This window comes from Lissotriton vulgaris, chromosome 9, assembly GCF_964263255.1.
Source record: "Lissotriton vulgaris chromosome 9, aLisVul1.2, whole genome shotgun sequence".
NCBI lineage: Eukaryota > Metazoa > Chordata > Amphibia > Caudata > Salamandridae > Lissotriton > Lissotriton vulgaris.
The window spans coordinates 327,106,412-327,121,150 of NC_141697.1; the positions used below are offsets into that span (position 1 = coordinate 327,106,412).

The following is a 14,739-nucleotide window of genomic DNA, read 5'->3' on the forward strand; positions in this document are numbered from 1 at the left end:
ATGCACCGTTTTATAACCTGTCCTCCTCCACATACGTTTACTTATGTCATTGTAGTAATTTGGTCTAAAGAACTGGTTAGTACGAAAGTCAAAACCGGTTTATGATCATGTCGGCAGTAGTATACAAACTCCCTACCCCTTATCTCCTTTAGCGCTACTTCTCCTTGTGCATTCAAGTATTTGTGTCGTCCTTCTGGTCTACTCTCTTTCCTTAGCCAATGGTAGTTTATCTGGTTCTTTTTCTAATGCGTATTTGTGGTTCCTGAAAAATTCATATACATTTGAGTGGAGCAACTGCAGCACTATTGCTTGTTAATTTGCATTCTCTTTTTTTATTTTCTTTAAATCTGCACACAATAAAGAAAAGATTTGAGGCTAGCAAACTTCCTTAGATTATCTCATCCGCTACTTCAAAATTAATATTTAAAGGCTTAAAAGTACCTGCTACCCATTGTGCAAATCCTCAAATAGCTTATGCCCATGTCCGAATATGACTTGCTTATTTACAATTTCCGTGTGGTGTTTATGCCCAATGTTGATTTGGCATGTTAGCTCTTCATTAACATGTCTTCATCTTTTGTTTTCTTTCAGGTTGGAGATCTTCAAAGTAGTTACGTAGCGGCTCAAAAGGCACAAGCAGCTTTTCCAGATCATGTTAACTCCAAACAGCTCATACAACAGTTAAAACTGCACTTTGCTGTTCTTTGAGCTATGACTCTAGGACATTTTTTAATAGTGTTTACAGAATTGGCACCACAGGCAAAATTAGTGTGGTAGAGTGATGTACTTGGCTTTACATGCGATGCAGTCAAGAGCATAAGCAAAGCATTGAAGATGTGCTGATACAGCAGGGGCAGTGGTAGCACAGGAACCGTTTCACTTGCCCTGATGTAAAGTATGCGTTTATGGTAGATGGCATATTTCCCCATGCTTGGCAGTATGGCGATATGGTTCCTTCCTTAGAAAGATGGCAAGTTGTTCATTAACTAAAACTTAAACATGGTGCTCAAAATTGGTCTGAATTCTCAATGGTTTATGTTGTTTATCAAGAGCCTACATTTAACATCTTTAACACTCCTTTGTGTTTTTTGGCCACTGTGGTAATCCACATAATGCACAACATAATGCACAACTAGGCTTATGGAGCGGCATAAGAAGGAAACTGATACATCTTGGATTGCAGTGGGGCATAATGCCTTTTGTTGGACATACTGACAGGCATACCAACTGCTTTGTTTTATAGACGTGATATTTATTGCATAAGAATTCATTTGTTTACATGTGGGTAGTCTTTTGCTGCACACTAACATTGCAGCAGCTTGAAATCGCTGAACGTAGGTCCTCTTCTGGAAATCTGTTTGACAACTAAAGGAGAACACTGTGTTAGCAATACAAAATATATGGGTTGTCTTTTTAGAAACCCAAAATAACAACCAACAATCTTGCAATAATTATTTCATTCTTGTACTAATATATATTTCTGATTGTTAACTTTCAGGGAACAAAGATTCATTCCTTTTGCTACTTAAGAAAGAGCCTTCTGTTGTCCTGAAATGTAGCAGCTAAAAATTGCATTAGCCTAAAAAAGGGATCATGCCAATACAGCTGACGAAAGACTGTTGTTATAGGTTGCTACCTATAATGTAGAAACACTGTATACTAAAATATCTCAAGATGAGCATTATTAAATTATTGGCGAACATGCGTTAACAACCGACTCAAATAGCTACCAACATACGTTTTAAAGAAACTGTCTACAGTTACCCTCAAAAGAAATATATTCTTGTTGAAAGCCAACTCCTGCCTTAAAGTTGAATATAACCCAACAGGTGCTTCTTTTACCCCACATCTGACAAAACAATTTATGGCTTTTTTTACTTAAAAAAAATTAAATTTAGTAATATATATTTTTTTGAAAATCAAATTTTATTGAAATTTCAAAAACACAAAAATTCATTGATAGCATATCACATAGTAACATCAAGAACCTTTTCCCCCTTTGGCGGCAACACATGCACAGTGAGCTCTCCCTGAGCGGGTACATTAGCGACCAAAAAACAGACAGCAAAATGAGGCAGAGTCTCTCAAGAGGGTAGCAGGCCAAACCATTTGCCCCACACTTTGGTTAACATTTCGGGACAACCTCGGGCTTCAAAAAGGGATTCCTCCTGGACCCCGCACCAGTCCACACCCCTCCTCCATTTCCTCAGCGTCGGAGCCGCAGCTTGGGATCAGCCTGCCGCAATGTCTTGTTTCGCCCCCGCCAGAGCGGTCCCCAGGAAACGCTTGTCGGTCCTGGAACCATGTAGGCCATCAAACACCCCTAACAGGAGACACTTTGGGTCATGGGGAACCTCCCACCCCAGGGACTGTGTTAGCTCATTCTCCACCCCCTTCCAGAAGGGCTCTAGGGCCGGGCATAGCCACACTACATGGTAGAAATCAGCCGGGGCAGAATCGCAGCGCGGACATGCCGGGCAGGCCTTCAAGCCTGCCCTGAAGAGACGTGCTGGGGTAAGGTACGTTGCGTGGAGGTAGTAAAGTTGAATCTGGCGTAACTTGGAAGAGGTTGTCACGGTTTTGGGTGCCATAAGGGCATCCCGCCATTCCGCATCATCTAGAGGACCAACCCACCCCTCCCAGCGCACCTAAAGCCAGTCCAGGGAAGTGGGACTATTGTTTACCAGGGCTTGATATATACGGGACACACCTCCCCGACCCAGGTCACCCATCATTACCTGAGCCTCCGGGGGACTAAATTCCGGGAGGGCGGTCGGTGTTTGGAGATGTGAGTGAAGGGCATGACGGAGTTGTAGGTATTTGTAGAATTGGGAATGGGAGAGGGCATGTGTGCGTTGCAGGACTGAAAAGGAGCGCATATGGTCACCCACCCACCCACACATCCCCGAGGAGCGAGATCCCCACCAGGTCCCAGCGATGGAAACCTCCCAGGGATGAGACCTCCCGCAGCCAGGCGCCATGCCATAACGGTGTCGGTCTAGTCAGCCTCCGGTCCCATCTCACATGTCTAAGGGTTGCACGCCAGGCCGTAATCACGGTCCTGGTAACTGGGGGCAAGGCCTGAGACACCGGGGAGACATAGAGGAAGCCCTGAAGCTGTGCAAAGTCCAGGGTACTGATTTCCACCCCGTAGGCTGGGTCGGACCAGCCGCCCACAACAATTAAATTTAGTAATATTAATCACTATCTACTAACATGGATAATGTGATATTGGCTGTTTTCTGTCTGTGGCAGTGTACTTGTTAACCTCTTCAGGATCTTCTCAGCAGCATAAGCCTAAAAATAAAAGACTTAAAACGAATTGCCAATTCTACCATCCCAAAAGCAGCTATTTAGATCTAGTTATAAAAACTGGGGCTCAAACATTTCTAGGAACACTCATGGGAACTTTATACAAACGGTCAGTTGATGCACATTTGAAAAGTTTGACTAATGCCATAATGCATCAAGTTACTTGTTCACTGCTAACGTTACTGAAATGTGTCAGTAAAGGAGAGAGGCGCACCAATGTGGAAATCTTGTTTAGTTTGTGGTCCAAGACTAATGGGGTAGAATGGCTTATCAACAACAGTTGGCAAATACCTCATGCAGAACATGATATTTGTAAACCCATTTTAGAATTCAAGAGAAGTAGGCATACGAGGCCGCAATGGGACACATCGAAAATGACAGAAATCGATATTCGCTTCAGACTTATTCACCATTCCCAACACCCAGATGGCAGGGCATTTTAAACGTTTGGAATGGATGGCTGATAAGGTTTCCAGCAATAGCAAGAATAATCGGAAAATGTAGCAAAGAGACAAATGCTCTTCTTAAATTGCAGCACAGTACATAAAGTATGTAAATTGCTGTAACTGACCTAATGTACATAATCAAGACCAGTGAAGAAATCCATAAAGATTGCTGGACAACATGGATATTAGATCAGATTTAGAACAAACAATGTCACTTTAAAACACAATATCCAGAAAATAGAACATAAAGCATCATGAAGATGGAAAAGTTTTGAGAAAGTTGTGTAAACATTAACACGTTATTTCCTCAACAAAAATGAAAGTGGGCACACTTGACAAATACATCGGATGAATCCACTCTAAAGGAGCATGAAGTCATTTGGTTGACCTTTAATTTGCACCAATATCTTAAATTACATTGTTGAGTAGACCTCTGTAAGTTGCACAATTATGTTTTCTAGAATGTTCAGATTGTTTGACTGATGGGTTAAATTAGGTTGATGTTCCCAATTTTCTTATATTTTTCCTCCTCCCACCTGTGTTTCTCCCCATCCCTTTCATTCACTTTGCACAACAGATGTCACCATTCATGTCGGAGTATGGTGTAAATAAAACAATTTCTATTTCTACTCTTCCGTATTCGTTATTGGTTGATAATTTGTGTTCTTTACTCATGCCTGCTATATAAGTTCTCTGAAACAAATCTGTGGTAAGAATATTTGATTGAAGGACCAATTTGTCTGTAAATTTTAGTCTTCTGGGCCTCTCAGATAGGGTGTGACCTGACACATTAGAAATACTCTGAATTCATTGCAGATTCTCGATCCAAAATTGATGTCTTGTTAGGATACACATCAACACATCGTTTTCCTAGTTCCTTCAAATTACAGGGTGTCATATATATCTGTTTCATTCTAGATCACTAGGAGTTAAGACTTTCCTCCAATCACATAGTTAGCTCTTGGTACAATATAGCTGTTAGAAATAGGGTTGCTGGTTGACTGGTATGTGAGCCCTTGACAACCAGCAACCACAATCCTAGACAAGGTAAGGCACAAGCAAACCCAAAGTTAACTTGTGCCCACCTGCTTGTAGCTTTGCACAGAGGAGTCAGGCTTAACTTAAGGCAATGTGTAATGTATTTGTGCAACACTTCAAACAGTAAACACTCCACACACAAATATCCCACACCAGGTCAGAGAAATAGAGCTTAATTTAATAAATAAAACATGATTTAAAATGACAAATATCCAATTAGTAGAATGGGAGATATTGATTTTTTTGTTGTTGAGAAAATAGTTCCAAAAGGCATAAAGCGCCAACTTTGTGGATATCTGGTTGCACAGGACCAGAACAAAGTCACAAGCTCAGACTGACCACGATCAAGTGAAGGGCAGCTGCAGGGACCCAGCTTGGTCCGCTAATCAGAGTACCTTAAACCCAGGTGATGCATGGATCCTTGTCAAAGATGCATCAGTTCCAAGATGCGTTGAGCCTCTGGTGCGAGTTACTGTTACATCGACATTGAAGGTCCCGCTGATGAGGCTTGCGATGTAAAGTCCAGTGTCGCTGCAATGCCGAGTCAGTCATCAAGGCTGCCTTCAAAGAGAGATGCGAGGGCCTGCGCTGAGGATGCGTCGCGCTGTAGCGGTTCCGAAGGTGTTACAGGCTGCGGCAGCGATGCGAGTCTTTGCGACGGGTCAAATCCACATAGCAGCGGAGGTGAGCCGGTTCTGCTCCGTGTTGCTCTGCACATTCGAGGTGATGCGTCTGTTCCGTTGGATCCACAAAGGGTCCAGGGTTGGGGTGGCACCACTTGGCAGGGTAGACTCTCACATGGCCAATTCCAGGTGCAGATGCAAGGTTTTTAAAAGCCTGTTATGTCCCGGAGGTGTCAAATCAGGAGGCCAGCCAACTGGTCGTTTGGTTCACTCTGGGTTCAAGTGTGGCAGGTCAAGTCTTTCTCACCCAGGCAAGAGGGAAGCAGGTCAGTATAGCAAAGCAGGAGTCCAGCAGAGTGGCAGTTTTTGTAGCAGCACAGCAGTCCTCCTTCCTGGCAGAGAATCCATAGGTCGAGAAATGTACTGAAGTGATGGTGTCTGAGGTCCTTCTTTTATACACAGTTGTGCCTTTGAAGTGGGGAGAAGCTTTTAGAGGCCTTTGCATTCCCTGGATCCAGACTAACTACAGGGGTATGCAGCCCTTTGTGTGGAGACAGGGCACAGCTTATTCGGGTGTTAGTGAGGCTGGGCCCAGCTCCTCCCTCCCATCCTGGCACACCTAAGCTGCCCTTGTGTGTGGCAGGTACTTAATTGCTAAGGCAAATAAATACCACCTTTCTAAAAGTGTCATTTTCAGAATTGTACTTTACAATCTGACTTCACCATAAGTTAGGATTTTACATTATGATTCCAGAGACACCAAACACGAACCAGTGATCTCCTCCCATTTGGAAATGACACTTATACAATGTATTAAGACAACTCCAGTGTTATCCTATGGGAGAGATAGGCCTTGCAGTAAAGAAGAACTGAATGTAAGAGTTTTTTACTACCAGGACATGTAAAATCTAAGAGTACTTGTCCAGCTTTTTTAATAAACCGCACCCTGCCCTCTGGGCTGTCCAGGGTCTACCTTAGGGGTGACTTATATGTATTAAAAAGGAATGTTTGGGCCTGGCAAAAGGTTTATTTTACCAGGTTGACATGACAGGTTAAACTACACACACAGGCTGTGTAATTGCAGGCCTGAGACATGTTTACAACACTACTTTTATAGGTGGCACAATCGATGCTGCAGCCCCAAGAGTAGCATTAAATGTACAGGCCCTGGGCACCTGTAGTGCACTTTACTAGGGACTTATATGTAATTTAAATATGCCAATTGGGAATAAGCCAATGTTACCATGTTTTGAGCAGAGCGCAAGCACTTTAGCACTTGTTAGCAGTGGTAAAGTTCACATAGTCCTAAGGCCAACCAACACAAATTCAGTAAAAAGTGGACGGTTAAGGCAAAAAGCTTGGATGACCCTGCATAAAGGGCCAGTTCCAACAATAGCAATGTGCTTTTCAGTATTCCTAGAGAAGGTTTATCTATGTTGCACTTGCTCAAATTGTGTAATTGCTTCCATGTAGTTTATATTTTGAAATATCCCACCACTCCCACCCAATTTTTTCAGGCTTTAAGACCTATAACAAGAAAAATTGTGAAAAATCCCTTAATTGTCAGTATGGGGTGCTACTGTTCCTCCAGTGACCTAAAGGCTTGAACTCCTTGTGCCATCATGCACCTGGAGGTCATCTGTGAGCTTAAGGACAAGTTGGTCCTTGCTAACCTGAAGGGGAGCCTTTTGGATGCCTACTTTGTATCCGTCACTGTCCCATGCCCGTTCTTCAGAATGTCATAGGCACCCAGAAAGCTTGATCGATTCTCTTTTTCATCATACAAGGGGAAATGTAGGTGGTCTAAGTTTTTACATTTTGCAACCCCAATCCTTCTGCCCATACGATACAAGTTCCCTCAAACACCCTGGGTGCTTCTCAGTAGTAAATGGAAGACTTTTGGAGTCCCATTTTCAACCACGGCCCTCCACCATACCGCCGGATGCTGCCACAAATCCTGCAGCACCGTTGATGTTGGTGCAGTGTTAGTAGCGGCAGCCCCTAACCTCTAGCTTCTCATTCTAACCCTACAGCCGAGCCTGTTTTGATAACTGCTGCATCTTTGTAGCTGATGACTTTAGCTGAAACACCCATGTCTGCCTCTCACCAGCCTTGGCAGCTCCAACATCTGTGAAAGACCACCTTCTGCAGAAGGCCTGCAAGCACTCTGCTCAACATTTGCCAGAGGCTGAGATCTGACAAATGACAAAGATTCCAAGGCCAGGAACTTATGCTAGATTTCATTATCGTTTGGGTTGTTTCACACTCTTCCTCCTCATTGCAGATGATGGCCGAGAGGATGATAATCTGTAATCTCCTCTTGACAATAATATGTGTTCGAGGCATGTGGGCTGCTGAATTCATATCTGTGCATAGATCGCCTCCTAGTGTTGGGTCCGGATGATTGCACTTTGTTGTCTTGGTAGAGTCTTCGAAGTATCACGAGATAGGTGACTCCTTCCCTGGACTACAATGCGTATGGGCATCTTCTCCATCCTCAGATTGTTTTTTTCCGCCATTGGGTTCGGATACTAACTCCTATACTCCAACTTCGGAATCGAAAACAAAACATTTCTAAAGGCCAAAAGGCCTTCGACTTCAACGGTATTGTTTTCGTTCGGTACCTCTCTACTCGATCCAACCTTCCATCTTGAATCGGTCGTCGACGCGTGCCGTTGGGCCTTTTCGACGCCACGTGAGCCGGACGTCAATGGAAAGAAGCCCGTTTAAAAGGTGCCCACAATGCCACTCCAAGTTTCCACATACTGATAAACACTCAGTATGCAACAAGTGCCTTTCCCCAGACCATAGGGAAGAAACCTGCCCAGCCTGCGCCCAGTTTCGATCCAAGAAAACTATTTGAAACCGACGGGCCGCTAGGCAAGAAATGAAGCGACCGGAACCGGACAACATCTTTGATGATGACCAGGATCTCCAAGAAGCTCCAGACTCGGACCTAGAAATCGTCACCGTCGAGGACTACTCTGACTCCGATGACGAGATCCCACCGGGGCAAATCGTGAGTACCCTGCCCCCGACACCAATTAGCCCGTTACCAAAGGCTCCGGTCGAGGCATCGCCAAAAGGCCTTAGCCAAGATCATAAAAAAGTTTCGCCAGCGCCGCCGTCCGGCTCGGCTCCAAAACCGAAACCTTCAGAGAGCCCAGTACCAATCGTCCCAAAGAAGGTTCGAGAGCCAAAGAAGGTCGTCGACCTGAAGGGCGTCTATCCCAAAAAGGCCGTACAGCCAAAGAGCGTCGAGCCAAAGAAGACTGTCGACCTCAAAAAGGCCGTTCAGCCAAAAACTGTCGACCCTAAAAAGTAGTCGAACCAAACAAAGGCACACAGCCGAAGGGCGCCGAACCGAACAAGCCTACTGTTCCGAAATCCGTCAACCCGGCACACGGGGTCGTACCGAAGCCCGTAGCAAGGCCGGAAAAACCTGTCGACCCAAAGATAACTGCTCCAAAGACACCAGTCGATCCAAAAAAGAACATCGACTTGGAAAAAGACACTCATCCAAAGAAGCCTACGGAGCACAAAAAACGTGTCGAGCCGAAAGTTCCGGTCGACCCGAAAACACCAGTCGACCCGAAAAAAGGGCCCGAGCAGAAAAAGCACGACAAAACACCAAAAGTCGTCAACAAACCAGGTGTTACCGACCCAAAAAAATCTAACACTCAACCCAGGACAGTAGAGGAAGAACTATTCCACCCAGATCCATCAGACGACCAGGCAAAAATATATATTAATCCAGAGACTGGTAAAGTTACCATCCTGCATAGGAAAAAGAGGCCTTTGGACTTTGAACCTCATTCCCCTATTCCACTGAAGAAAAAGGACTTTGGGACTTCTCCCTCCAGACCCTTCATCCCTTTTCAACCTATCATGCCTACTACACCTTTTGCTCCTTACACTCCTTCTCACCATGGGGACAATGAGGGGGACACAGGGGATGAGCCACAGCCTCTATATGATTTCCCACAGGATCCTGAACCACAAGAGGAACCTTGGGATGAGTCAACAGACCCTTACAACACCCATCCCATCCCTGATGTACCCACTTATCCTACCAAGCCGTCACCTACTGATGACACTGTAGTATTCAATCAACTCATAGACAGGGCAGCACAATTCTACAATGTGAACATGCATAATGACCCTGTGGAAGAAGACTTCTTATTTGACACATTCCCTACTGCAGAAAAAAGTGTCAGAACACTTCCCATGTTAAAGGGAGTTCTAAAACATGCACCTGACATATTTAAGGATACAGCCAGGGTAATCAATCCCAGAATAGAGAAAAAGTATAGGGCAGCTCCTACAGACCCTACTTCAAAGGGCAGTTGCCACTAGACTCACTGGTGGTGGGTAACGCACGTAAAAGAGCCAACTCCCAGACAACAGGGGAAGCACCTCCCCCTGACAGAGTCAAAAATACTAGCGGCATCAGGCAAAAGGGTAGCAGCACAAGCCTCAAACTCATGGAGGATTGCTAATACACAAGCCCTACTGGCTTGTTACGACAGGGCGCACTATGATCAGCTTGAAAGCCTAATGCAACACCTACCTGAGCCTTTAAAAGCACAAGTTAATGATCTCATACAAGAGGGAAAATTCATATCAAACGCCTCCATCGAATGTGCGCTTGACGCAGCAGACACCGCAGCTAGGTCAATTAACACTAGCGTCTTACTACGCAGACATGCATGGCTGCGTATTTCCGGGTTTAAAGATTAGGTGCAGTCCACCATTCTTAACCAACCTGTCAATCAGGACTTTCTATTTGGCCTTGCTGTCGACACCATTTTGGATAAAATTACAAAAGACACAGAAACCGCAAAATCAATGGGTGCATTGCAATTTCTGCAACATTGGGGCTCCTTTCGGCGCTCCTCATACAGAGCAAATACTCGAGGAAATACCTCGCAAACATCTACCTCATACAAAAGTAACACACAGGTTCCTTCAACAAGAACACAACCAGAGGAGGTTACAGAGGTAATAATAAGAGAAGAGGACGTGGAGGCAATACCACCAGAGCCTCCACTTCCACAAAACAGTGACTTTATTACACTACCTCCAGACCATTTAACACCGGTCGGAGGCAGACTACAACAGTTCCTACCTGTCTGGCACACAATTACCACGGACAGGTGGGTGAGAGAAATTATTCAGTCTGGTTATTGCCTAGAACTGACTTCTACACCACCAAACATACCACCCAGACATCGTCCTATGTCCACGGAACACATCACCCTGCTACAACAAGAGGTGAAAGGCATGCTGGAAAAGGGGGCCATAGAGCAAGTCCCTTTACACTAACAAGGGACAGGAGTATACTCCCTATACGTTCTTATTCCAAAGAAGGACGGTTCCCTCAGACCAATATTGGACCTCAGACCCCTAAATCAATATATACTATCGGAGCACTTCCATATGATCACACTACAACAAATGCTCCCGTTGCTACAGCAAGGAGATTTCCTAGCAACACTGGACCTCAAAGATGCGTATTTCCACATACCCATCCATCCAGCCCACAGAAAATACCTCAGGTTCACAATAGAAGGTCAACACTACCAATTCAAGGTTTTGCCCTTCGGGGTTACCACGGCTCCAAGAGTGTTTACAAAATGCTTAGCGACAGTGGCAGCACATCTCAGGAGGCAACACGTCAATCTATACCCTTACCTAGACGATTGGCTAATACAAGCAAAATTGTACCAAGAGTGTGCAGCACACACGTCTCAAACAATTCAGTTGCTACACAGCCTAGGCTTTTAAATCAACTACACAAAATCGCATCTGCAACCATCCCACGTACAGCAATACCTGGGAGCCACTATAAACACCTCAGTGGCGAAGGCATATCCAAACTCATCAAGGATAGCCAGTATGCAGATACTCATTCGCAAATTCCTGCCACAACACTCTCTACCAGCTCGAGTCTTTAGGCAGCTCATAGACATGATGGCCTCCTGCATATTCATTGTCCCCCATGCCAGACTTCAAATGCGCCCATTACAGGAATGCCTAGCATGGCAGTGGAACCAGGCTCAAGGACAACAAAAAGACCTAGTGTTGGTAGACAGTCGCGCTCACAACTCTCTGCAGTGGTGGAACCCACAAAACCTTTCCAAGGGCGACTGTTCCAAGAGCCAGTTCCACAACTAGTACAAACAGCAGACGCATCACTGACAGGCTGGGGAGCCCATCTCCTTCAATACACAGTACAAGGGTTCTGGACAACCAAACAGAAGAAGCTGCATATCAACCAACTAGAACTGCTAGCGATATTTCTAGCCATAAAAGCATTTCAAAAATACTTGTACAACAAGACAGTGTTGATCCGGACGGACAACATGACCGCAATGTACTATAGCCAGAAACAGGGAGGAACGCACTCTCCACAGCTGTCCCATCTGGCACAAAGCATATGGAAGTGGGCGATTCCCAAAAACATTTTTCTCCTAGCAGAACACCTTCCAGGGAAGGACAATCAGATTGCCGACCTGCTCAGCAGGCACAGCCAACAACTACACGAATGGGAGATTCACCCCCAAGTTCTCCAGCCATTCTTCAAAGAGTGGGGTCAGCCAGAAATAGACCTGTTTGCCACAAAAGAAAACTCCAAATGCCAGTTCTTTGCCGCCAGATTCCCACATCCGTTGTCACAGGGCAATGCGATATGGATGAACTGGTCAGGCAGATTTGCGTACGCTTTTCCCCCCAGCACCGCTAATCCCGCTGGTGGCACGCAAACTACGGCAACACTCACTCACGCTGATCCTTGTTGCTCCCACATGGGCGAGACAACCGTGGTACACCACATTCCTAGAACTTTCAGTAGTGCCTCATCAAAGACTGTGCCTTGCACCACATCTTCTAACTCAGACCGATGGAGAAATCGGACACCCAGATCCCAATCAGATGAACCTAGCAATCTGGCTCCTGAGGTCTTAGAGTTTGGATACCTTAACTTGCCCCCAGATTGCATGAACATCATTAGGGAGGCAAGACGACCAACCACATGAGCGTGCTATGCAGCTAAATGGAAAAGATTTGTTATTTACTGCAACAATAACCAAATCAACCCTTTAGACGCTTTCATACAAAACATTATATGTTACCTGCTGCATCTACAAAGATGTAACTTAGCATACTCTTCTATTTGACTACACCTCGCTGCTATAGCAGCATACCTTCAAAACAGGCAACACCTTTCACTGTTTAGGGTACCAGCAATCAAAGCCTTCATGGAGGGTCTGAAAAGGGTGATCCCCCCAAGACACCCCCCTTCCCCAGTCTGGAATCTAAATATAGTACTGACCAGACTTATGGGCCCTCCATTCGAACCTCTATACTCATGCGAACTACAATTCTTAATGTGGAAGGTTGCATTCTTGGTTGCCATTACCTCACTCAGAAGAGTGAGCGAATTACAAGCACAAACAATTCAAGAAACTTTCATGCAGGTAACATGCCAACAGGGTTGTTCTTAGAACCAACCCTAAGTTCATGCCTAAGGTTGTATCCAATTTCATATCAGCCAATCTATAGAACTGCCGGTTTTCTTTCAAAACCCACAGTCAGTAGCTGAAAGAGCCCTACACACATTAGATGTAAAAAGAGCTCTACTTTATTATGTGGACAGAACTAAATCATTTAGGAAAACAAAACAAATATTCATTGCTTTTGTTCCACAACACAAAGGAAATCCTATTTCAAAGTCTGGAATAGCCAGATGGATAGTTAAATGCATTCAAATTTGTTATCAAAAGGCAAAACGCACTTTAACCGTCCCCCCAAGAGCACACTCTACAAGGAAAATGGGGGCATCCATGGCTTTCCTAGGAAATATTTCTCTTGAAGACATCTGTAAGGCAGCCACATAGACCACCATACACACTTTCACAAAACACTACTGTGTAGATGTGCAAGCTAAACAGCAAGCGGCTGTAGGCCAGGCTGTCCTCAAAACTCTTTTCCAAACTGCTGCAGCTGGCACAGGTAGCCACCGCTAGAGGAGATACTGCTATTCAGTCTATGCACAGATATGAATTCAGCTGCCCACATGCCTCGAACGGAATGTGCTACTTACCAGCATGCATCTGTTCTTGGCATGTAGGGCTGCTGACATTCATATCGCCCGCCCTCCTCCCCGGTGCCTGTCGCAGCTGCAGCATTATCTCTAGCATGGCCATCTTTTACTTTACTATCTCCATCTCTGCCACAATGGCGAAAAACAATCTGAGGATGGAGAAGATGCTTATGCGCACTTTAGTCCAGGGGAGGAGTCCCCTATCTCGTGATACTTCGAAGACTCTTCCAAGACAACAAAGTGCAATCATCCGGACCCAACACTAGGCGGCGATCTATGCACAGATATGAATGTCAGCAGCCCTACATGCCAAGAACAGATGCATACTGGTAAGTAGCATATTCCCTTCCTCATGGGCCAGCAGAATTTCAGTGTGCTCCATCCAATCCATCTTCTCCCTCCAAGAATCCTTCCCCAAAAGCCTAGTCATACATTCTCATGAACAGCAGAAGGCCCAGCAACAAGGAGTCCAAATGTTTGCAAGCCACAGGGAAGAAAGTTGTTGTCTCCAGCAGTTTAACTCTTAGCCCAACAAATTTCAGTTACCTCCTGGGCATACCTTACGGGATATGGTGTTCCTAGCTATAGTTCACTTGCTGGACCACATGCATAACAATTGCAACGCTCTTACCCAAAATGGCCTTGATGCCACAGAATAATAGACGCAAGTTGATTTAAAATCTCAGTTGCAAAGAAATGCTCCATGACAATGGGCATGGTAATTGGGCTTCATACCCTGAAGAGATCCACTGGGTTTTTGTGGAACATCTATGTACAGATGCTGTCATTTTGGAGAAAAGAGTGCTTCAAGCTGAGCCACTCTATGTTTGGGATTTAGAGGCTTCTTTCACTATTTAGGAACAAGAGCTATAAAATGTTTTTGGGCTTCAGCCACAAGGCTAACAGGGACTTAACCAGTTCAATATGTATTGTATTGGTATGAAATGTGAACCCAGCTGTCAAGCAACGGAGCACTGTTAATTATATTAGGGGTGGTAAGACGATGTACAATATTGTGTACGTCAATTGGGGATTGCACAACACACACATTAAACACAGGGAAATCAAGAGATCTGCCTAGAATCACATGATTTTTTTATAGAAAAGTTTTAACTGCTGATTCCTCCCTTTGTGAATATCCTAGGTGTCTGACCGAATCTGGAAACTTTTGAAACAGTTCACTTGTGCATTGGTAAGTGGCATCATAGAGCTCCAT

The 14,739-nt window shown here is 44.8% G+C and overlaps 1 protein-coding gene across 2 annotated transcripts in view; it reads left to right on the forward strand.

Moving 5' to 3' along the window:
• TTC8 (tetratricopeptide repeat domain 8) overlaps positions 1-4,387 on the forward strand; it is a 260,914-nt gene extending 256,527 nt beyond the window's left edge. For both annotated transcript variants that reach the window (XM_086937626.1, XM_086937627.1), the window contains one exon: positions 592-4,387. In XM_086937626.1, the coding sequence (XP_086793752.1) occupies positions 592-708 (117 nt within the window). In that variant the 3' untranslated portion in view covers positions 709-4,387. The remainder of the gene's footprint in view (positions 1-591) is intronic.
• Positions 4,388-14,739: the final 10,352 nt, after the last annotated feature.